The 26,264-nt window shown below is 38.6% G+C and overlaps 1 protein-coding gene across 2 annotated transcripts in view; it reads right to left on the bottom strand.

The window, feature by feature from the left end:
* BRCA2 (BRCA2 DNA repair associated) overlaps nt 1–26,264 on the bottom strand; it is a 102,125-nt gene that overhangs the window by 50,502 nt on the left and 25,359 nt on the right. Inside the window, exons 10-15 of one of the 2 annotated variants that reach the window (XM_048847162.2) lie at nt 16,535–17,749; nt 9,706–14,916; nt 7,605–7,697; nt 5,470–5,539; nt 4,556–4,998; nt 2,314–2,507 (exon numbers count right to left, since the gene is read on the bottom strand). In XM_048847162.2, coding sequence (XP_048703119.2) covers nt 2,314–2,507; nt 4,556–4,998; nt 5,470–5,539; nt 7,605–7,697; nt 9,706–14,916; nt 16,535–17,749 — 7,226 coding nt within the window. The remainder of the gene's footprint in view (nt 1–2,313; nt 2,508–4,555; nt 4,999–5,469; nt 5,540–7,604; nt 7,698–9,705; nt 14,917–16,534; nt 17,750–26,264) is intronic. The other variant, XM_048847168.2, reaches the window with a different exon arrangement.

Genomic DNA, 26,264 nt, shown 5'->3' with positions numbered 1-26,264 from the left:
AGTGAGATACAGCCAGAGTCAGGTATCTGGACCACACATGAATGTCCGGAGAAAAACAGGTGTCAAGTAGAGGTAACTGTAGGTTAGGTGACACCTGTAGGTCCAGTGAATGAATGAACTGCAGTGCCAGGGAGCCTGTGTGAGAGAAATCCTCTGTTAGGAGCACCTGTGGTGATGGAGGGTCATTCGGCACCGACGTTCTCTGCACCATAGCGCTCAATGCATGCGCTGAGGTCGGTTGTGCTGGGAAGGTAAGCACAGCCCGGGTCTGTTCAAGCAAGGTCCTCTGTGCTGGCACCGTGTCCATTGCGGTGCCAGACGGTGCCATGAGAGAGGCAGGCAACTTGAAGCCTGAAGCCTCGGCACTGGGAGCTTGTGCTGTCACCGCAGCCAGAGGCAGGATTAGCGCAATGCCAGGGGAACCGGCACATCAAAGGTGCTGAGTGGAGAAAAGGTCTGCACAAAAGAAATAGACCTGCTCAGCAACCCTTTTGCTTGCAATGTTTCCCTTTTGGGTGAGGGAGGCAGGCGTCTTCTTTTTTTTTTTTGTCCTTTTTGGAGGCGGGAGGGCTGCGGTTCACTGAGGAGCCCATACCTGGGTCAGAAGCAGGTCAGAGTGACTTCTGCCCAAGAATCATTTTCAGGCGGAGTTCTCTATCTTTATGTGCCTTGGATTTTAATTTGGAACAATGGGCACATTTTTGAGGAACTCCCCCAGGCATTTTATACACTGGGAGTGACCATCCGACATAGGGATGGCGTCCCTGCATATAGAGCACCGTTTAAATCCTGGGGAGCCGGACATATTAACATCGGCTGGAGGCTGAGAGGAACAAGCAGGAACAAAAATTTTTTTTTTTTAAAGGGATGAACTTATCTAGTAACTAGAGTGCTAAAGTAAGGGGGAAAAGGATGTAGAATGGGTAAGAGAAAAAGTTTTAACGAGTCTGCTGTAGGTCCGACTCTGGCAGGGGGATGGTAGAGAAGGAACTGAGAAGTTCGGCCGCGCATGCACACTATTAAGACAAGATTGGTATGTGAGGCAGGCTCCGTATATGTGAGGCCAATATGGGTACTGCTGTAAAAATCTCCGAACAACGGCGCAGGGGCGTACTGACACCTACTGTGGAGCACCCACAGGGACATCTCTCATAGAAGAAACAATGTTACCAAAGATTGAAGTGGAATCTCCACCACTGTCAATTTTAAAAGAAAGCTTGCAAGTTTTTCTAAAAGATATGCTCTGGGTCAAACAGGAATTAACTCAGGGAAGGCTTAGGGCCTATATTATACAGGAAGTCAAACTAGATTTTCACCATGGTCCCTTCTGTCTTTATAATCTATTAATCTAAAATTTTCCCTTATCAAACATTTCTCAACAAAATTTGCATAAACAGTACGAGATCCTCAGTCAGCAGTAAAAGATTTTACATGGATATTTTTGTATTGTCGAATTGAGCCCTTTTGTCCTAAGTTTATAAAGAAGATGAATACAAACACCAACGAGTAAAATATTTAAAACAAAACCAATTGCCTACACAAGACCCAAAACATCATTTAAAAGATTATTTTTCTCTATTATAATGGCAAGCTTGTCATTTTAGCTAGAGGAAAAAAAAGGTGGAATAAGAAGGTGGAATAAAACTTGAACCCCAATTTGCTACATTCATGCCTAAGAGACCATACATGTCACCTATTAGCTATTACCAGGCTTTTCAGTTAATCATTTCTAAAGCTATCAATTCTCTAGTAAAGCCAAATCTTTTATACACACTGTGGACTATGAGGAAAGTCTCAGGTTTCTCAGAGTGATATCACCCATATTAATTACAAAAACCAAAAACCACCACAGCCAATAAGAACAGTGGGATGACTATGAGATGCTGCTCCTTTCCTGTGAACAAGAGGCTTCTGAAACCAACTTGGCTCCAAGGTAACAGAAAAGAGGAAAAATCACTAGTAGGATCTCAGCAGAAATCAGAACATGTTATATAAAAGGCTGAAATTTCATTTTAGGATTAACTATTGTGGGTTAAGAGCCATCTCACTAGGGGATTTACAACCCCTCACTTCACCTTTGTAATTTGCTCTACTCTTATTTTGTAATATAATTTGTGAAGGGCCACAGAGATACAAAAGTTTCTTAAAACTAAAATGACTGCATGTACTAGTTAATTTTTTTTATTGTAATTACAACCTTAGTGAATGTACTGCTGTAATATTTGGCTATAAAATCCAAGAAGATACATATTTCACTTAAATTCACATATTCAAAATTAGCTAAACCTTGTGAAGAATACAGTAAAGATCCACCTGTTCAATGGAATAAGTACTAGGAGATTTTTCTTCTACAGCAGCTTTCAGGGAGATCCTTTTTGTTGCAGATGTTTTCATGAGATAAAGACTGCCTGGCTGTGGGTGAATATTTTGCCTTTTTTTCTTTCTAATTCTCATCTCTTGCAGATTTCTGGCACAGTGAAGGTTTGCAATCATTTCCATCAAATCTGCTAGGAAAAAAAACACCACACATCAAATCCTGTTTCAATTGTGTGTTAATTTAGGATATGAACTCAATTCAGTAAAAGCAAGTGGGTAACAAGCATGATTTTTTTTTAGCTCACATAATTTTTAGAATTTGCCATAGAGCAAACATACAGAATCAAAACGATTTAAGAAGCATCATTCATTGAAAACATTTTAAAATGTTTAGTTCAATGAGTGCATTTCAAACAAAGTTAAACACTCTTATTCTAGAATCTAAGTTTGTTTTTGTTGAAAACATTAAATAAATAGAAAGTAGTCAATCATTTCTGAATCTATAATCTTGAGATTGTAAAAAGTGACCTTTTCCTTGTAAACAATGGGCCTAACTCTGCAAACACTTATAGATGGGTATAAATTTATGCACACAATCACAGTAACTCCTCACTTAAAGTCATTCCGGTTAACGCTGTTTTGTTGTTACGTTTCTGTTCAATTAGGGAACATGCTTGTTTAAAGTCGCACAATGCTCCCTTATAACATTGTTTGGCAGCCGCCTGCTTTGTCCACTGCTTGCAGGAAGACCAGCCCGTTGCAGCTAGCTGGTGGGGGCTTGGAACTAGGGTGGACCGGCAGCCTCCCATCAGTTCCCCACTCCCCTAAGTTCCCTGTGTGGCAGCCGCCCAGTTGGCTACCAATTGCTGGCAGTTCAGCTGTCCCTCCCCTCGCTGCCATGTGCTGCTCCTGCCCTCTGCCTTGGAGCTGCTCCCCGGAGCCTCCAGCTTACTATGCGGAGAGGACGGGAAAGAGGGAGGCTAATGTCAGGGTGTCCCCCTCCCCTCTACTCCTACCCCCCCCCGCTTACCCCTTCTCCAAATAGAGCAGGATGGGGACATGACGGCAGAGCTTGCTGGCCACAGCTGCTGTCTCAACTTGCTGATCTACTTAAAAAGGCAATGTACTTAGAGTGGTGTCAGTGTACTTAAAGGGGCAATGTGCATCTCTCTCTCTCTCTCTCCCACACACAGGGTGTGTGTCTCTGTCTGCCATGCGGTCTCCCCTCCCTCCATTTGTGCTGCCTTATAGAGTGTGAGGCTACATTAACAACGTGTTAACCCTTGAGGGCTCAGCCAAATGCTAGTTCATATAATTTAGCAGTAAGGCATTCCCTGGGAAATATCCCACCCTCTTATTTCACCACCTCAACCAAGCTTCACAATCATCATTGCTGTGTACAGTATTAAATTGTTTGTTTAAAACTTACACTGTGTGTGTGTGTGTGTGTGTGTATGTAACTATATAAAATACAGTTTTTTGTCTGGGGAAAAAAATTTCCCTGGAAGCTAACCCCCCCATTTACATTAATTCTTATGGGGAAACTGGATTCGCTTAACATCATTTCGCTTAAAGTCGCATTTTTCAGGAACATAACTATGTTAAGCGAGGAGTTACTGTAGTCCCATTGAAGAAATTTGGACTACTCACATAAGTGAAGTTACACATGCTGACTGGGATTTTCAAAAAAGCCTAGAAAAGGTAATCCCAACTCCCACTGAAAGCTGAGTACCTAATTCACTTATGCCTCTTGGAAAATGCTGGCAATGAGTGTTTGACAGGATTGGACCTAAATTTTAAAAACATTAGCCAACAAAATAAATGTACGTATGTATGTATGTATAAATAAATAAAACATACTACAAGTGACCATTCTATACAGCACCTAGAATGCTGTATGTTAAACAAAAATGTATAACCAAATGTTAAATGAAATTCAAATAGCTGTCACACAACTTATTTTCCAAGAACCAGTGTCCAAAGGTATATCAAGTCCTTGACTCACTTTCAAAATTTACATATAAATGCAAATACAGCATTATGAATATCACAGACCAAAATCAATCAAATATTGAAAAAAGATTTTTACTTTTAAATTTTTAAATTTCTAATGTTCCTACATCTAGGTTTAAAAATAAAAGCAATAAACTCTCAATAATATGCAAAAACCTTCAAGGTTATATTCAAACAATTACTGCTCACAACAGATATATGTTCAAAAATGTTTGCTTGAAAATACCTGAATCACCATCTCCATTATCTCCTAAATTACACACTGTAACTTGATTGGTGCAATCTTTCTCCTCTAACTGATAATCTTCAGACTCTCCAGAATTTGGTTGAATTGTGACATCTTTTAGTTCTTTATCTCTATTCATATTTTTGTTAATCAATGAGTCAAGTCTTTTGCTGCCATGCTGCTCATTTGTGGAAACATTTGTCTTAACTTTGAAAGGTGGCACAAAAGTTTTGGCAGTTTTGCTCAATACCGGCAGATTTCTTCTTTTCTCACTTTCTTCAGCAGAAATCTTATTAAATGGAGTAAAAAAGCCTGATGTACCACTTAAAGACTGTCTTAACACATGATGCTGAAAAATGTCAGATTTAGATTTAAATTCTTTAAAAACCTGGTCTGGTATAGTAAGATTAGGATTCTTGACTTCTTGTCGTTCTTTAGTAGCACTGTATAGAGGAAAATATTGAACAACATATAATTGAGCTTGGCTATCAGTAAATTTTCATACAAAACCTAACAAAGTCTGTCATTCCTTATAATTTTTTCTTTAATAGTCTCCCATTTAGTAAACAACTTTCAATTACATTCACATAAAATAATTCTTAGAACTAGCTAATGCTTTATTACTTCAAAGAAATCAGGTTACCTAATACAACATTTCATATCTATGGAAAAATAAAATCTGAACACATATGTAGAATTTCCATGGAATATTGCAGCGGTTTTATAGTAAGGCAAAAATTTAGATGATGTTTCAGTATAATTTGAATTAAAATTGATTAGCATTTTTTTAGAAAATTGTGTAGCAAATTACTATAGAAAGATTAAATCAATCCAGAAGAACATATTCACCCCATATTCTGTTAAGCAATTCTTTAGAAATAAATCTGAAATTATACTACACATTTTTTTCTTACCTGAAAGGAACACAAGTTTCAGGTTTTAAAGGAATATGGTACATAAACTTTCTTCTGTCTTTCACTGTGCCTAAAAAATAATGAAAACATAGTATGTTTCAATGGCACATGTGATGTTTCTGGAAGATTGTGTGTGTGTGTGTGTGTGTGTATACCAACCCACAATGTATACACACACATATACAAATAATACACACAAGTCTACAGAGTCAATAAACAGGGGTTTTTTTCCTTTTTTATTTTTTAAGGAAATGAACTGATTTCATATAAAATTCTCTTTGTCTTAAGAGACCAATATTTAGGTCTCCTTGGTTACCATTAGTGAGTAAAAGTAAGTTTTGCTGTGCTGACAAGTGAGCTCAGATATGCTTCCCAGATCCAAAACCTGAACAGCTACTATTATTGTGAGAGCAGTTCGTGTTATTAGAACTCCCTTGCCTGCCTAACAGAGCTGCTAGAAACCAGCAGCAAAGCCTCTTTTGGCACAGATCTGTGGGCAGGTCTACACCACAACCGGGATTGACGTTCTGAGATCCATTTAGCAGGTCTAGTAAAGACCCGCCAAATCGACTGCAGACCACTCTCCAATCGACCGCCGTACTCTACCCCCAACGAGAAAAGTAAGGTAAGTCAACAGGAGATTTTCTCCCATCGACCCCGCGGTAACTAATTACGCAGCTGGAGTTGCGTAGCATAGGTTGACTTACTGCGGTAGCGTAGACATAGCCTGTGTCTCTTCACCTGCCTGCTTCTAGAAACCCTCTGGCCCATAGGCATTCTTTCTGACCAGAAATGTTAAGCCCTGCTATATTTCAGATTAGCTCAGTAGTAGACAGCTTAGAATTTTCACATCTCAGTACTTCAGACACGTGTGAATATAGCTTACAGTAATTATTTTTTGTCTTTTCGTCAATTTTATAGCTGTTCTAGCTCAAACTAATGGTGCCAAAGAAATCCTAATACATCCTTTTTAACATCTACATGAAGCCATTGGGTGAGAAGCAAAGTGGGGGAGACCACAATCTCACATCAGCATTATGCAGATGATCCCTGGCTTCGCTTCCAGTGCAGAAGGCATAACCAGTATCCTCTCCCAAATATCAGTGTGTGGCTGGCTGCAATCAGTACCTGGATTAAAGATAACTGGCAGAAACTCAACCAAGGCAAGATGGAAGAGATGCTTGTAGAATGTGTAAAATGCTTCCAAGAGCTATCTACTGCTATCCAATCACCCTCTATTAAAGGAGTCTGCTTCCAGGTGATCAGTTGGTCGGTACATTATGGGCCTTTTTACACTCCTCACTGATTCTTAAGTCTCAAGTAACTGCCACTCTAAAAAATGCCACCTATTAAATTCTACAAAATTGTCTGATGACAATTTTGTCACTGTGATACATGCTTTTTATGACCTTCAGAGTGAATCACTGCAACTTTGTATATCTAGATAGGATGACAGTCCTTAAAAAAGATCAATTAGCTTAATTAGTTTGCAGCCTCCCGCCTTACCAACACCAGGTGCCAAGAGCATATGAACCCCAGTGCTCTGGTCACTACACTGACTCCCCACAAAATACCAGGTCAGGGTAAAATTCTTGGTCCCAGTCTTCAAGGCCCTCCATAAAAATGTTTCAAGGTATCTAAAAGAGCATCTCTTTGAGATGTTAAGATCTCTCTGCAGCTATATTCCTCAAAGACTCTTCGGTGTTAATATGTTTTAACTCAGACCTCCAAATTTTTATGCAGAAATAATATACTAGTTTACATAAAAATGCACCTATTGGTAAGGTATCCTCATCTTACTGAGGTTGCAGTTTGAAATTTTGAGTTACTGGATGCATGCACTGCGGATGATTGTATGTTGGAAGTGATAGAGTTTTTTTTATAGAGGTGAGCTGTGAATATACTTCAGTATTCTATTTGTGTGGTAAGGCATCTGATTTCAGGTTAGCACAGATGTTAATATTGCTTAAATGGCGATTTCCTTGATTTTTCATGAGTGTGTTGATGGGAAAAGCGCTTAAGCAATCTTAATTCATTAACTTTTTTGTTTTGGTTTATTCAAAAAAGAAGAACTATAAATGGCACTTGATATGACAATTTACTATATCGTATATGAACAAGAAAAATAAAATTACCATCTGGAGTGCTTTTTGAAGCTTTCAAAGATTTGTGGAGATTCTCTGTTCTGTCAAATTCAGGTAATAGTTGTCTTTTAATTGGAGGTTCTCCTGAAAAATAAATTACATACACCAATTTTAAAAAAGAATTTTCTCTTAAGCTCAAAAAAAAGAAGAGTACTTGTGGCACCTTAAGCTCAGTATCTCTCCCACTATAATATAGTAGCTGAACTTCTACATTTAGCATTTAAAGAGTTGCGTCAAACTAAAATTAGAAACTTTACAGACCACACTTTCTGAATTTAAATGTCTTTTCCCACAATTTGGCTTCTGTTTAGTAATCAAAGCAAAGAGAAGGATATCAAATAGGAATGCATTTTGTCTAGGGTTCCGTTATACACATATATCATGCCTGTTTCAAATACCTTGATTATTTGAAATATTGTTATACTATGTAAAGTGTTTTGGAAAAAATCACTGACAAAACTGAACATGATAAATAATTTTAAGTTTGAATATAAAGTAAAGAGAGAAATTTTTTCAAAAATCTTTAAGGAGAATATTCCAAGTCTGACTGACACTATTATCTTAGGCACGATTATACATCCTTATTACCATAGTATTAGCAATTCACAAGGTGAAGAGATATGTTTCCTTAAACCTTCCCAATTAAAAACCAAGGTCAATTTTATAAGAAACTGATGACTATCCAAACACTTAATTAAAAGACATTTAAACAAAAAGTGTTTATTTACCTTGCTTTTGCATATCTATAAAGCAGCTTTCCTACAGGGCTAGTGATGTCAGAGCAACCTACATTCTGTACTAATGCAGGGAAATAGCTTGTGTAAGTGGAAAGATTAGGCTGTTTTATCAGCTTTGGGGCTGTCTGTTTAGGGGGTTATAGCCCTTCTCAGAACTACACTAAATATTATCAAAACATTCTTGTCAAATCAGTTTAAATGGTTAAAGTCTTTTCCAGAAGTAATGGATCCCGATGATTTAATTTGCAAACTTTTTTCCTGTCTGGCTCTATTATGTAGCATTGTTGGGAGTGCTTCTAAAACTTCACACAATAGACAGTTTGTTGGAGACTTCTTTGTAGACAATATGCTTGATTCACTCCATGGTAATATCTATGGGGAGCATAAGCTACTATAGACCTTGGAGGAAGTTCTTGCTCAGAAGAGGGAGGCGGGGGATTAGTATGCCACAAAGTTGTCTGTGTGGCACAAGGTGCCTGCAACCTCCCTTGCACAGCCAGGATGGCAAGAAATCCACAGGAAATGCTAAAAGTAGCTTTGGAGAGGGTGTGACTAAACGCTGGCAGCAGCAGCACTTTAACATGACTTGTGTAGTCACGGCAGAGCGCTGGGAGAGAGCTCTCCCAGCATTCTAAAAAAACCCCACCTCCACAAGAAGCGTGGCTCCCAGCACTGGCATACTGTTTACACTGGTGCTTTACAGCACTGAAACTTGCTGTGCTCAGGGGGGTGTTTGACCGTAAATTGCCAGTGTAGACAAGCCCTTAGGCAGGTAGAGATGTCCTAATTCAGACATCCACGTAGGGAGCACTTCTACCCGTGGAATCCCTATGAAATCCTGTCACAACTGAAAGCTATTCTCCACTGATGAGACACTAAATAATGAAGGTGGAAACACTACCTATCCTTTTCTGGGACTGAATACCCTTTAGACGCAGCTAATTAGATTTGCAGAGAGAGAGAGAGATACCATTAGCACTTGCCTGCTCCCAGGAGGAAGGAGCTACTGTTCTGGCCCCCTATGCTGAAAAGTGAGAGTCTGCCATAGCTTTCAGATGGCAGCAGTAGCTTTCATAAATATCAGCAAAAAAAATCTGCAGCTTTAAAATTATGCTAATTATTAAAGTACGGTTTGTGCTTCATAACAAGAGTCCTGCTCGTGCGTCATCTAAAATCAATAGATAAGTTATCACCAATGTCAAGGAGAGTTTTGACATTGAAATCAAGGAGAGCAGGTTCAACCCTTAGATTACTTAAAATCAGCTTAAACAAGTCATATTGCAAAGTGCTCTAAACTATTTAGAAATGCAAAATTAAATGCCCTTACTGGAATTAAAAAAAAAAGAGACACCTACCAAGTGAGGTTTTCTCTTCCATGTGTCTTTTCCCAATTCTCATGTTTAATGGACAGTTTTTATCAATCTTTCTACAAAAAAAGAGGGTTTTTTTTGTATTATTTTCTACTTTAGAATTAGAGAGTTTATCATCTTCCATAAAAGCTTTGGCACTTTCTACTGCTTCTGTTTCCAAGTATTTTTCTGAACTTTGGGAGCATGTAAGATGATAAACATCCAGCTTTGTTTTAGTTGGAGCACTGCACGAAACTGCTTCAGCTTCCATTTCCATCCTATTTAGACCGTGATGCTCTTTTTCGAAAAGCTGAGTCTCCTCTGAAGGTGTAAAACTATTTAACAGAGTTAGGTGCTCATCTTTCTCACTGTGAGGTGCACATGCAGGTATTTTAATATTGTAAACGTTTCGTAAAGGCTTCATTTCAACAGGACAGCTGTTTGTTAAGTCAAGTTCTTCATTATGAGTTTCCTGGATTTGGGATTTTAAAGAGGCTTCATCTACTGCTTTGGTTGCATCAACATAATTAAAAGAAGATTTTAGGGCTGTAACAGGATCTTGTCTTAAACTAAGTTGATCTGCAAAGCAGTATTTGCTGTTGGCAGTGTCATCGAACACCTGCTTCACTTTCAGAAAAGCATTTTCAGAAACTAGCACTTGCTTTCCACTTGCTGAGCTGAATCCGAAAGTAGCATTTGAAATCAGTTCAGGGTTTGGAAATCTTTTTTCTTGTAATATTGCTATCTCAGATTTCCTAAGTGCTGAAGTACTTCCTGTTCCAACAAACTTTTCTACTTGGTCCCCAACTGAAGATGCATCATAATCACATTTCAGCTCTGATACACATTGTTGATCTGACAAATTATTATTTTCAATTTCAGAAAAGAGACTTCTAGCTTTCTTTAATGAATCTTCCGATAACTGTACAGGTTTACCACTTGCTGTGCTAAAAAATCCATAATTACCTGTAGAAAAGTCTGACTGATGATTTAGTTTTTTAGGAAATTTACATAGGCCAGAAAATGTGTCATTCACCTGAAAGCATGATGTCTGAGGACTTGGCTCAGACCCAATATCTACAGATTTATTTCTACTGTACTGTAGTGCTTGTCCATCTTCATAGCTGTTCTCATTTGCATTGGGAAAATGGCATGTAGATGAATTATAGGTCTCATTCTTGTCTATATTTGAAGAGTTAGCAGAAGTGAGGCACTTAGCACTGTCCAAGGTCTGAGAGCAATTTGCTGCAATTTCATTTTGATTAGTTTCTGATTTAGTTTCAGTGTTCTGTTTCCTAGATTTATCAGAGTTTTCTGGAAACATTTGTCGGACTCTCTTTAGTGCATCATAGGAAACAGTGACTGTTTTACCTCTTGCTGTACTGAATGGAACTAGTCCATCCTTAGAAAACTTTGAACTGGAGCCTGCCACTTCAGTGGCTGAGATTTTCAAAACATTCTTGGCATCCAGAAATTTTAAATCACAGTTTTGATTCACATAACTCTCATTTTGAAAATCTTCTTCAGAACTAACTAAGTTGTTTTTGTCTGCAGTGAGGCTTACGAGTGGCTGATCTTGAGAAACACTATCCATATTTTCTGGGAAGCAGTTTACATCATGACTTGAATCATTTGAATGTTGAAAGTCAGACCCTTTACTATCATCTTTTAAATGAAAAGAGCAATGTTCTTCCCTGTGAGTTAAGTAAAGAGAATCATTTTTTATTTTGTCCTCCTTTACAGTTAAAATATTTTTCATATTCATGTAGATGGGATGTTCTGCAAGAATATCGGATACTTCTTTTAAATGCAAATCTGTAGTAATCTGGTCAATAGCAGAAACAATTAATGTACTTTCTGAGCCATCATTTTTTTGGGGTGAATTTTCCAGATCTCCCTCTGCAAATAGCTTTCTTGCCTCAAATAAAGATGCCTCACTTAGAGATTTTTTTTTGTCATTTCCAGTATAAAATCCTAAATCTGACTTTCCTATGGCCACACAAACAGGCTTTTTTGAAAATGAAGTTTCTGAGTGTTCTTCAGGTTCTTTGTCCAAATTAGCAGATAAATGTACCTCTACTGAAAGTTTTTTCACAGTTTCAACATCCACAGCTTGTTTAATTAGACTATCATCTAATATCTTTTTAGGTAGATTATCCAGTTCTTTAGAAACAAAGTTACCTGTAAGGTTAAGCATTTCTTGATAATATTTGGGAGTAATTTCTGCAAATAACTCACAATTTTTGATAATGTCTTTGTTATATTTCTTTTTTTTTAAAGCCTGAATCTTGGAGTCCTCAAAATTACCAATATTATGCTTATTTTCTAGGAAAACATTTTCTTCTGCAAAAATTTGTTTTGCTTTAGTCAAAGATTCATTAGTAATTATAACTCTCTTGCCACTAGCGGTATGGAAACTCGTCATATTGTTCTGTTTTATATTTTTTATTTCAAAATCTGTGTCTTGGATGGAGATTTGTTGATGGTCAGAGCCTATTTTGGATTTGTTTTGGTTTACATTAATGGTTTTTTTTACAGAAGTAGCACCTCTGCCTTTCTTGTTTACACTATTTCTCATTTGCTTATTGGAATTTGATGAAATATTATCCAGCTCTTTTTCTGTGCATGTTTCAAACAAATGGAGTTTATCCAATGATGCTAGGGATACTGATATATTACTGCGAGATGCAATTTGAAAATCATCTAGATTTTTTACCTTTTGTTCATTTTTATTAGGATCCAGTTCTGTTTCATCTGAAATATTTAAAGTTAATATTTCTTCAGTTTTAGACACTTCGCTCAAACATGTTAGGTCTGACAAACCTTCTTGTAAACTATACTGAGTGTCACACTCATTTTTTTTTGTTGAAATGTTCAGAGTCTGATTGTGGTTTTCACTAGATGACAGACCATTTTCCATCTTATATCTAGAATATTTAATATCTTTTAAATTATTAATTTTTGTACTACTAGAAATAAAATCATTTTCACCAAATTTTTTTGTACTTTCCCCCTGATTTTCTTTATGTATTTGCACAAATGTATTAATATTTTCTTCATTATTTTTCAGTGTATTTTGGTATTCAACATTTGCATCTTTTAAACTTTCTCCACAATAGTTGTCTTTTTCTGTCAAACATCTGGAAACATTCCTTCTAGAAGTCATGTGTTTATTAGAATAACCACTTCTGGGATTCATCTCAGTGGGTTTAAACATCTCACCATCATCATCCAGGTTACTGAACAATTTTGCAGCTCTCATCAAAACCTCATTAGAAATATTAATTTTTTTGCCTCCAGCTGAACTAAACCCTCCAAAATTAGAAAAACTGTCATGTGTAGATACTGAAAAACTTGGGACAAGAAGTGTCTTATTTGCATTTCTGCATAAGTTAGTAGAGGTAAACTCTTCACAGTTATTTTTCTGGAAAATATCTCTCTCTTCTTTTACATTACCCATCACTGTAGACTCTTCATTTGTGGTGTGCTTACTAGATTTATCATTTACTCTTTGGGCTTCAGTTTCAAAAGAGTCATCAAAATCAGCATCTTGCCACAGATCAGAAATATTCTTCAAGTTAGTTGTTTCATTTGTATCTACACATCCAGACAGTTCAGAGCTATTATTTTGCACTATATTACTTTGCTTTCTAAACTGTGTAAATTCAAACTGACTATTTGTTTCTTCCAGTATGTTAGAAAGTTCAGTAATTTCAGCTTCTTGGCTTGCTGTCAAAGTTCGGTTTAGTTGAGGTTGTCGATTTATAGGCAAGTTTTGAAGAGATGAATCAATGCTTTCAGGCAGGATACCTTGTGCATTCTTAGGTTCAACAAGACTTGCCTGTGAATCAAAACCATGGGAATCGTTAGTGTCCAATTTATTATCCACAACTGGAGAAATCTTAACATTTTCCTTTGTAATTTGATTTGAAATGTTTTTGACCTCTTCTCTGGAAAAGTCTTCAAGGCACTCAGCTTCCATATCTTTGAACAACATTTTGCCTTTTGTAATGCTATTTTCAGAGAGTTTTATCTGCTTATTAGAAGCAGTTTGGAAGCCACCAAAGCTTTCATTTAAGCCATGGCCATTAAAACTTGCGTGTCCTGACCATTTCTCTTTGTCTTCTGGGTTTTCTTTTGACATGATGTCTAAACATAAAGGTTTTTTTGAATATAAATCTTTATCTGATGCAATATGTTTGGAACTAAGTTTGATCACCTTCTCTATGCAATACTTATCTTCTACATTAGGCTCTGGTTCTTGTGTAACAAAGCCTGAGACTATTTGTTCAGGTCTGACTTGTAATACAAGCTCTGGCAAGGTAGATTTTTCAGAAATTACAACTTGTAATGAACCACAGTCTTTGTGATCAAACGGTTTTTTGCCACTTTCTAGAGTTACAGTGTTTTTGTTAGCAGCTGTCTGAAGGTTATTTTCATCCTTTTCAATTGACTTGGTTTCTTGATCAGCAGCTATAACTTTTGAAAATGGAACTACATCTGTTTTTCTCTCTCTGTTTAACACAGTGCTAGAATTTTTATATGGCTGAATTGCCATAGGTGGCAGAGTTACAGCTTCGCATTCATCTATTGGCAAATGGCCTGTAACACCATCTTCATCTCCTGATGTTTTTTTATTGCAACAAACACTATTGTTCTTACTTATGTCAAGGTTAATTTCACTCAAAGTATCACTGAAGTGACAATTTTTCATAGATACTGGCTCTTGTTTCATTTCAATCAACTGTTCATTATCACTAGACGGCTCTCCAGGTTGATCCTTAAAGATCTGAAGTATAACAGTGTCATTATTTGGATTAACGTTCCTATGCATATCCATCTCGTCTTTCTTTAGGCACTTAACCACATGTTTAATCCTACCAAAGTCCATTTCGGAATGCTTTGTTGCTAGGAGGCAAGCTGTGGCTATAACTTTAGGCTTTACACTCAAAACATTTCTACTGTTTGAAGAAATCACTAAATATTCTTTTGGAGTATTGGACGTTTCTGAGCAATCTAATGATGAAGCAGGCTGATGTTCCCTGCTATTATTTCTTAATACATCTTTCAAGTCTTGATGTATCATTCTGTTATTGAAAGAACTATTAGGTGAGTTATCTGCTCTATCTGCTCTTGTGGCATATTTGCTCAATAGCATGGAATTTTCCTCAGTATCTGACCGCAAATACTTTCTCTCAGAAGAAGAAACCAAAAGATCTATAAGGAAATGAAAAACATTGTAAAATAGTTAGACATGTCAATAAATAGAAGACACAAAGCAGTTCTCACTTATTCAAATAAACTGAAGTTAATTAACTTAGCCCTTAAATACAACTTTGGCCCCGATTATGTAAACATTTGTGTACATGCTTAATTATATAACCACGAGTAGTCCCATTGATTTCAAGTATGTGTTTGCAGGATCAGGGCCTTATATACTTTAATCATGGTCTGACAATTGACTTTACCATGAACAGAAATCAGTAGCCTTCAGTTCAAAGACCATGAGTTGTGATCACAAATCAAGTAATGCTTTTGTTAAAATAGAGGAATAGGTGTCCCCCTTGTGAAGTCACAGCACATGGATTCTGCGGTAAGAGCATCACATGAGGCGGGATTCACAGCTTTTGAAAAGAAATTATGTATATCACAACAGGTGTATAATTTACATTAACCCTGGCAGATTTTTTTTTAAAAAGTGTTTTAGTGCTCCTGAAAGGTACCAGATGGAAAAGTCTAGAGGAGGGGTGGGCAAACCTTTTGGCCCGAGGGCCACATCAAGGTTGCTAAACTGTATGGAGGGCTAAGTAAAGAAGGCTGTGCCTCCCCAAACAGCCTGGCCCCCGCCCCCTATCCATCCCCTCTCACTTCCCCCTGACTGCCCCCCTTAGAACCCCCCGACCCATCCAATCCCCCCTGCTCCTTCTCCCCTGACTGCCCCCTTCCGGGACCCCTACCTCTAACTGCCCCCCTGGGACCCCACCCCCTATCCAACCGCCCCATCCCTGTCCCCTAACTGTCCTGCCCCCTGTCCACACCCCCGCCCCCTAACAGGCCCCCCGGGACTCCCACGCCCTGTTCCCAGTGCCCTGACCGCCCCCCCAGAACCTCCACCTCATCCAACCCCTCCATTCCCCACCCCCTGACCACCCCGCCCCCCCAAACCTCCGCCCCATCCAACCGCCCCCTGCTCCTTGTCCCCTGACCATCCCCTCCTGGGACCCCCTGCCCCTAACCACCTCCCCAGGACCCCACCCCCTATCCAACCCGCCCTGCTCCCTGTCCCCTGACTGCCCCCGGGACCCCCTGCCCCTTATCCAACACCCCCGCTTCCTGCCCCCTTACCAGCCGGAGCCAGCCACGGTCCTTGGCAGGAGTTTGCAGCCATGCTGCCCAGAGCTCAATGGCCAGGCAGGATGTTTGCCCACCTCTGGTCTAGAGATTCAAGCCCTCCAGCTACACATAAAGGATGCAATGGTAGTACAATGTTCCCCATACTGTTCATGAACCCTGACCTAGAGACACTATCTCTAGAATACTCCATGCCCATTCAGTCACCTCTGGTGACACTGCAAAAAAAGTTGTCAGCTCTGACCATTTATTTGAGCTGGAAACTTTTCTTCTAGAAACTAAACTGAGACCAATGCATTTCACATAAGCTAACCAGACTGTTTTCATATGGTAATATCTTTCTGTCACTATCAGACCCCATTATCAATCTCATGAATTACAGTTCCCTTCAGAACGATACTTGTTCATCTGAATTGTGAAGGGGAAGCAAGAGGTAAGTTTAATTAAAAAAACTTCAACTAATGAAAATAATTAAAAGCCATACCTTGATCATCATTATTGGCTGTATCAGGACCTTTAAAGGTACATGATTCAAATTCTGAATGAGATGATGCAGAATGAGTAGAAGAACATGTTTTTATTTCTTTCTGGACGTTTCCCTCTTGATACAGGGAAGCATTGTTTACTGTATAAATAAATCTTTTTGGTCTCTTTTTCAAGCTGGATAACACACTCGTGCTTTCCAAGCCAGATCTCACAGGGGTGTTTTCATTACTTGTTGACCATTTTGTGCCATCAGGATTATTTGGAATTGAAGCATTACATATAACAGGGTGAGAGGTAACATTAGTTATGGAAGATTTAGAATGTTCTTTTAAATGTTTATGAAAGCAACTGTTATTGACTTCTGGGTATTCTGTAAAGTTTGTATTTTCCATTAAGAAGGAACTACAGTCGAAAAAGTTCACTTCAGAAACCTTTTCAGCTGCACATGCTTTCACTAAAGTTGGATCCTGAACACTCAGAGAGACAGAATGCATTAGAGAGGTTTCAGAGGTTGAGTACTTTTCATAAGTTTTTGTTTCATTCTCTATGTGTTCTGACCAATTGATATTCAACAGCTTTTCTGCTTTTATTAGACTTGAAGTATTCAGTAAAGATGTTTCAAAAGTACTGAAGTTAGCATGTTCCTTAGTCATAAGTGCTAATTTGCCTTCAGATCTTTTCTTGCTACAGAAACTGGATGGTGAACAAGTGTCTCGGGTGGATATTTTTTCCAGTTGTGTTACATCTAGACCAGATAAGTTCAGCTGAGACCATTCAGACGTTAAAGAAGATGGTATATCCTCCCTTGTAAATTTTCTATTTTCTGAGGGCTTCTGTATTCTATTATTTGGTATGTTAGATGTAAACAGCTCACACCTAGGAGAATCCAATTCTCTTTCACACCTTAAGCAAGCATCTTTAAAATTCCCCATCACCTCACTAGTCTCTTGAAGTAAAACAGTAGACATTTTATCAAAGTGTGTTTTCTTAGTCCAGTTGGTTGTTTTCACTTCTTGTAGACATTTGCCACTAGTACGACATACAGAAAGAACATGTTCCCCTGCATCTGGCATATCTATGGTCATTTCATGCATCTCTCCATCTTGCAGGGCATTTTGTGCCATTTTGTTCCCACCTGACTTAATGGAAATGTGAAATCTATCTTCCAAGCTATTCATCTCACCAAATGAGCCATCTAACATCTTCTCCAGCTCTGTAAATAGTTAAAAAACAGGATTATTGAAAATATCACCTTAGAAATACTACTCTATTTCTATCTTGTAGTCTGCAAACTGTATTTACTCCTGCTGTTTCCCTCTCATTACTGACCCTTTGTGTCAGTTTTGAGCTATAGTGGGTGTCCACAGCAGGAGCGTTCTCCAGTGATCAGCTTTTGATGCTATGGATAGGAGAGAGGAGACATGTGACATCGGTGCAGATATCTCTTGCCTCCTATGGACTGCAGTGGACCAACAAATTTTGAGGATGGAACTCCAGGCTTCTACCAGTGGGAGGGAAAGTGTGAATGTCCCGTGGACAGAAAAATTAGTAGAAAACTCCACAAGTTAAATTTCTGTATTTGTCTCCTATGCAAGTTATACCATGCAGGGGACAATGAAGGACCTACAATTAAATTCAATGTTTTACATTTTTCCCTTTCTTTGGATCTATTGTTTGTAGTTAATGGAACAATAATTTAATGGGAAAAATATAATCTATCATGATCATTCTCCATGCACAATATCACAGCATTAAAAAAAAGATTAGGAAGACAACCATGGGTTCTTCATTTTATAACTATTTAGGAAGTTTTAAAAAGGTTACAAATCACTGCCCTATAAATATTAGAAAAACAATCTTTACAACAATGCACTTATCTTTTTGTTTAGAGAAACATTACAGAATAATATAGTCAACTGTCTCTATTGGCAGGGATATTACCATTACCATATTAAAGAGTGAGCTTCTTTACCTCATCCACCACATTTGTTTCTGGGGATTTTATTAAATAAAGTGAAAATACAGATTCTACTCATACTTAGCAAACTAGGTGTGTCTATCAAACATGAATATTAAAAATTGGAGAGATGTTGATTTTTGCAAGTGAACATACAAATAAATGTTAACCAAATATCTATCTATATACCTGTCCTTTATTTTGCTGGGTAACTTATGCTTTTTTCCATAACAACCACTTATATATTTTAACCATTCCACTTTCAGAGTTATTAGTAGTCTAGCAGCTACTTGCAGAGGAGATTAATTTTTCATTTATTTGACCATCATTTCCATTAGGAGGTCCCAAGAGAATTAACAAGGAATCATTTTACAATAAATATCCAACAATTTGTAATATTTGATTACGACTGACATCCCAATACTTTCTGATGACAAGACACGTCCATATAAAAAGTGCATAAAATTACCTCTTTGACCACAATTTCTCCAACATGTATCTCCATTCAGTTTATATTTATTTATTTAACAATGAAAGTGTCTTAAAGTCTTTTTTTTTATTATTCCAGACTGAGGTTCCATGTCCTCTTACTCATATCAAAGCCCATTCCCCCGGGGTAACTGTCTATCCAAATCCTGTAGCCATGGTGTCATATATGGATATTAGGAAAGTTGCCTGCAAAGACTGATATCAATTAGGAAACAAACGAACAAAAAACCTAATCAACCAAAAGCCATCACTTCTATTAAAGTTAACTTTCTCCATAAAACGAAAGTTTTTTTTACTAGAAAGTTGCGAAACAGAACGCCTAAGCTGAAGGTACTGATACCGGGGAGAGTGAGGCAATTAAAACTGATTTTGATTTCTAAAAAGTTCTTTAAAAAGTTCCTTTGGTGAACAACTGGCCAACTGTATGTACTCCATAGCTCTCCCAAGCACTGAAAACTCTGATTTGTAATTTGGGTTAAAATCTGGATTATTTACAATGGGTGTCATGGGTGAAGGAAAAGATCTTTTTTCTAATTCTATCCCAAACCCAGAGAGTAGCATTTGCTAAGGAATATGTATAAATTTCTGGAGGGCATGGTTTTTTAAGAATTAATCTATGGTAGCCTAGTAATATTTACATGGTCACCATTTTCTTGTTCAGTTACGACCTTGTGGTTGGCTGGATTAGATTACTCCCAATCCATTATTTCTTTGAGGTGGCTGGCTTCTCCCTTCTCCTCTTCAGGCAGAGGAGGGAACTGAATCCAGGCCTCCCACATACCAATTGAGTGACTGAACCACTGGGCTAAAAGTCAGACGGAAGACAACATCACCACCACATTCTCCTCTTCCCTCCCGAAAGTTTGTGAATGGCATCTAAGTGGGAAGTGGGGTCGGGGGGAGGAGCTTAAATTATTTAGTAAATTCGTGTCAAATTCACAAATAGTTTCAGGTCAACTGAACTGCATTTTTTGGCAAATAAACTATTTGTCCAAAATGTTTCACCCAACTCTAACCCACCCAATTAAACCAAATTTCATAGTATCTTTATGTTAACATAATTACTGTTCGTTCTTTATGACTCCCAATAAATATCTTCTGGTTAATATTCAGGTTACTCAGGTATCTGGGTCCTCTTGTTCAGCATCACTTCTGCCATAGACAGAACATTTTCTAGAGTCTTCTGTCTTTATTTTTCCTACCCTCCTTTTCTTGGGTTTCACCATCTCTGATGATTTTTTCAGCAGCTTATCATTAGTTTCTACCTCTGGAGTATGTTCTTGGGTACCTGAGATTTGGATCTCTATCCCAAGTGACTGGAGTGTACTTTTTCCTTGTTTAGAGTCACTCACTGTGTACTACTGATTTTGGAAACTGAATGAGAATGAAAATGGGAATCCCCATCCATAGTGGATATTTGATCTCCTGAGTGCTGCTGTAATTTTCCCCAGCTCTCTCTTTCTTTTAAAAGTTAAGGTGCAAAGGTCTAGGGAAAATGGCATCTTGTGATCTTGTAGTATAAGCTTTTCTTTGCATTTTCTTTTTTGAAACTTTTTATTATGGCACAGTTACTCTAAAACATTAACATACAACATTGTATGTTACTTATGCAGGATCAGGTTAATATTCAAAGAACATGACTTCAGATTCTAGCTTGCTGGTGGGAGAGCCCTTCTCCTCTGAGTATGCTAAAAAGGGTGACCAAATTTCTAAATGCCTTTCCTCTTTTTGGTGTTTCCTCTTGTGGAAGTGTTTTCATTACAAGGACAGTCCATATTTTGCTAAACCACAGTTCTATAGAATTCAGACTTTTCCAATAATGTGCAATACCAAGTCCTAGAGCTAACAACAACAAATATAATGTGTATTCTGTTTAAAATGTAGATCTTTTACTGAAGCATTAAGTAAGCAGGTCAGGGGACCACAGGAAGCTGGCATTTTGTCACAAGATGAAGCTTTTTAATAATTTCCTCACAAAAGCATCTAGTTCCTGGACACGACTACCATGCATGCAAATATGTTCCCTTTTCTCCCTCACCCCGAACAGAGTGCCTGCCCCGTAGAAAAAAAAAATTATGGATCTTAACTAGATTACAATACCACCTATACTGTAATTTATAATATTTTTCTTTATGTGCTACACAAATTGAAGATATGTATCCTCTTTCCCATACAGAGACCCACTCAGACAGATCAATTTCTTTGTCAAAGTCCCTTAGCCATCTTTTCATCTCAGCTGTTCTCTGAACAGCTTTTTAAACCAAAGTTGTATATATCTTAGAAATAAACCTTTTTTTGCAGTTTACTCCTGAGTCAACTCCCCAAATGGGGTTAGCTGTCTGTATAGAGCCACCCTGTAACCAGATTTCACAATAAAATGTTTGATTTGTACATATTGAAAACAGATTATTGTACATATTATTTACATATTGCTTGATATGATTCATATCAGGACCCAGGAACACCTATCCAAATTGAGTAATCTCAACTCTTACACACTACAAATAGGAAATATTTGTGACTAGGGATAAATTCCTTATTATTAATGAAAGTAGCTAAGGGAGAGCACCGTGGCAACAGGAATTCAAAAAAATTGTCCAAAGCTGCTAAGGTGGTCTCGATTAATGAGTATTTTGGGGCTTTTTCAGGTGATCTAAATTTCTTTTTAACCTAACAATGACTATGAATAGCTATATTTGAGTATGAGTCTTGTTCAAGTTTTGCCCAGTGTTTGGATGGCCTATCATTAACGCAAATGATCTAATTTTTTAATTGTGATGCATAAAAAATAAATAAATAAATAAAGATCAACCAAATTAGGGAACACTAGTCCACCCCACTTTGTAGGCTTATACGGAGCTTTAGAACTCACCCTATGTCTTTTATATTTCCTTACAAATTTTAATAGCACATATTGCCATGTTTTAATGTCATGTCAGGGACACCAACAGAGATGCACTGAAAAAAACCTAACACCTTTGGGAGGAAAATCATCTTTACCAAGGCTAGTCTACCTAGCCAAGAAATTTCATATCTTTTCCATTCCTCCAAGTCTTTTATTATTTTATTCCTCACTGGAGAATAATTTGCCTTAAAAAGATTTTTAAGTTTCCCCACAATATTTATTCCTAAATATTTTAAAGATTCCTTTACCTATATTAATGTATGTAACTGACAAGAGTTTGTTTCAGCCCTTTCAGGAATATTAATTCTTAACATTTCAGATTGATTTTAGTATATTCTGAAACCTGGTAGCTGCCCAAATTTCAAAATTTGTTGTTCTATAATTTTTAGCAAAGCTTCTGGATCCTCCTAATATAGCAAAACACTATCAAGAATACAAAGCTATATTGTGTTCTAATTCTGAAGGCATTTTAATGCCCTACACAAAGGGCCTGCTTCACACACATTGCAGATGGCTCCAGTGCCAAAGCAAACTCACAGGGCAACCCTGTCTTATACCCCTAGACAAAGTAAAAGAAAGGGACTGATGACCAAAGCAGACACTGAAGGATGAGTACATAGGTTTAATATTCCCCTCTAAAACGGATTTCCAAAACCAAACCATATCAAAATCTGTCTGAAGTACTGTACTCCCACTCCAGCCTGTTGAAGGCTTTCTCAGCATCCAAAGAAAGCAGCACACAGGAAGAATTGCCAGAATTAATATTTTAGGTAAATTCAGAGATCCTCTGATATTATCAGATAGACGCCAGCTCGCAACGATCCCAGACTGGTAGGGGAACAGATATGGGCAACATGACACTGTCACCATGTCTCAGTGGATCACAGCAGAGGATGCCAAATTCAAGACAAACTGCTAAGAAATAGGGCAGATTCACCCCAAACTGGTGGTTATTCTATCATTAGACTATACCAAGCCAGTAACAAAGTGAAAAACCCATACACTGGACTTTATGATGAGTGGTTACTGAAAACCAATTTAATCAAATAATATAGGGTCCTCCTAATCCCAAGAGATCAGCCTCTTAGCCAGGTCAATATATAACTCAGATCTTATGCAACAATCACACTGATGCCAATCCTTTAGTAACTAAAAACTAAAGGCTTAATATAAAAGAAAAGAAGAGGGTTATAAATGGTTAATAGATCATATACATATAGGTCATTTTTCAGTGTTCATAGCTCAAGATCATAGCAGTGACGGAATAAATTGTGAGCTTGCAAAAACCTCTCTGGAATTATCCAAACAGATTGGGGGTCATCAGTCCTTGTTTAGAGCTTCACTGTTAGAAATCCAATCCAGAGAAATGAAGCAGGAAATGAAGACAAAAGGAAGATGTCTCAGGAATCTTTGTATATCCTCTGCCAAGTGCATGGAATTTTATTGTCTCAAACAAAGCTCAGTTTGTTTGTTTCCCCCTCCACCACTGCCGCTGCCAAGGTTCCTTCCCCACTCTGCACTCTAGGGTACACATGTGTGGACCTGCATGAAAGACCCCCTGAGCTTATTCTTACCAGCTAGTTTAAAAACTTCCCCAAGGTACAAGCTTTCCTTTGTCCTTGAACAGTATGCTGCCACCACCATGCGTTTTAAACAAAGAACAGGAAAAGAGACCACTTGGAGACATCTTCCCCCAAAATACCCCAAGCCCTACACACCCCTTTTCCTAGGGAGGCTTGAGAATAATATCCTAACCAATTTGTTATAAAATCATCAAAGACCCAACCCCTGGATCTTGGAACAATGGAAAAATCAGTCAGGTTCTTAAAAGAAGGATTTTATTAAAAAAAAAAAAAAAAAAAAAAGTAAAATATCATCTCTGTAAAATCAGGATGGAAAATACTTTACAGGGTATTCAGATTCAAAACACAGAGGATCCCCCTCTGGGCAAAACCTTAAAGTTACAGAAAACAGGAATAAACCTCCCTCTTAACACAGGGAAAACTCACATAAAACAAAAGATAAACTAATCCACCTTGCCTGGCTTACCTATACGGGTTGCAATATTGGAGACTTGGATTAGGATGGGTTGGAGAAGATGGAATTCTGTCTGGCCTCTCTCAGTCCCAAGAGAGAACAACCATGTAAACAAAGGTTTCAGAGTAACAGGCGTGTTAGTCTGTATTCGCAAAAAGAAAAGGAGTACTTGTGGCACCTTAGAGACTAACCAATTTATTTGAGCATGAGCTTTCGTGAGCTACAGCTCACTTCATCGGATGCATACCGTGGAAACTGCAGCAGATTTTATATATACACAGAGAATATGAAACAATACCTCCTCCTACCCCACTGTCCTGCTGGTAATAGGACAAGGCACTGCATTTAGCCGTATGGAGTGGAAATCTATCAACTGCATGAAAAAACTTGTACAGATACAGACAGACATCATCTTCCTTTCCAAATGCAAACAGATGGACATCATACCAAAAGGACTGAAGGTAAAAAATCCATTACAATCTACATACCACACAGACTATGCTGACAGCTTGTGCCACACGCTCTCAAAGAAACGGCGGAATCACCTGATCAACATCCTCTACAGCAAACAGGGAAAGATTAAGAATGAGCTCTCAAAAATGGATACTCTCATAAAAAAACAACCTTCCACACAAACTTCCTCGTGGCTGGATTTTACTAAAACTAGACAAGCCATTTACAACGCACACTTTGCTTCTCTACAAAAGAAAAAGGACACTAAACTTTCTAAACTACTACATGCTACAAGGGGCCACAGCAATGGTTCCCTCAACCCACCTAGCAATATTGTTAACCTATCCAACTATACTCTCAGCCCAGCAGAAGCAGCTGTTCTATCTCGGGGCCTCTCCTTCTGCCCCTCCACCCCCACGAACATGATACAGTTCTGTGGTGACCTAGAATCCTATTTTCGACGTCTCCGACTCAAGGAATATTTCCAAAATACCTCTGAACAGCATACTAATCCACAGAGGTCTCCCTACCAACACTACAGAAAGAGGGATTCTAGGTGGACTCCTCCTGAAGGTCGAAACAGCACGGGCTGAAATTGTGGAAAAGCAGCATCACTTGCCCCATAACCTCAGCCATGCAGAACGCAATGCCATCCACAGCCTCAGAAACAACTCTGACATCATAATCAAAAAGGCTGACAAAGGAGGTGCTGTTGTCATCATGAATAGGTCGGAATATGAACAAGAGGCTGCTCGGCAGCTCTCCAACACGAGTTTCTACAAGCCATACCCTATGATCCCACTGAGAGTTACCAAAAGCAACTACAGCATTTGCTCAAGAAACTTCCTGAAAAAGCACAAGATCAAATCCGCACAGACACACCCCTGGAACCCCGACCTGGGATATTCTATCTACTACCCAAGATCCATAAACCTGGAAATCCTGGGCGCCCCATCATCTCAGGCATTGGCACCCTGACAGCAGGATTGTCTGGCTATGTAGACTCCCTCCTCAGGCCCTACGCTACCAGCACTCCCAGCTACCTTCGAGACACCACTGACTTCCTGAGGAAACTTCAATCCATCGGTGATCTTCCTGATAACACCATCCTGGCTACTATGGATGTAGAAGCCCTCTACACCAACATTCCACACAAAGATGGACTACAAGCTGTCAAGAACACTATCCCCGATAATGTCACGGCTAACCTGGTGGCTGAACTTTGTGACTTTGTCCTTACCCATAACTATTTCACATTTGGGGACAATGTATACCTTCAGATCAGCGGCACTGCTATGGGTACCCGCATGGCCCCACAGTATGCCAACATTTTTATGGCTGATTTAGAACAACGCTTCCTCAGCTCTCGTCCCCTAAAGCCCCTACTCTACTTGCGCTATATTGATGACATCTTCATCATCTGGACCCATGGAAAAGAAGCCCTTGAGGAATTCCACCATGATTTCAACAATTTCCATCCCACCACCAACCTCAGCCTGGTCCAGTCCACACAAGAGATCCACTTCCTGGACACTACAGTGCTAATAAACAATGGTCACATAAACACCACCCTATACCGGAAACCTACTGACCGCTATTCCTACCTGCATGCCTCCAGCTTTCACCCTGACCACACCACACGATCCATCGTCTACAGCCAAGCTCTGCGATACAACCGCATTTGCTCCAACTCCTCAGACAGAGACAAACACCTACAAGATCTCTGTCAAGCTTTCTTACAACTACAATACCCACCTGCAGAAGTAAAGAAACAGATTGATAGAGCCAGAAGAGTTCCCAGAAGTTACCTACTACAGGACAGGCCTAACAAAGAAAATAACAGAACGCCACTAGCCGTCACCTTCAGCCCCCAACTAAAACCCCTCC

Source organism: Caretta caretta, chromosome 1 (genome assembly GCF_965140235.1).
Source record: "Caretta caretta isolate rCarCar2 chromosome 1, rCarCar1.hap1, whole genome shotgun sequence".
Taxonomy (NCBI): domain Eukaryota; kingdom Metazoa; phylum Chordata; order Testudines; family Cheloniidae; genus Caretta; species Caretta caretta.
This window is presented reverse-complemented; position numbering and strand designations above follow the sequence as displayed.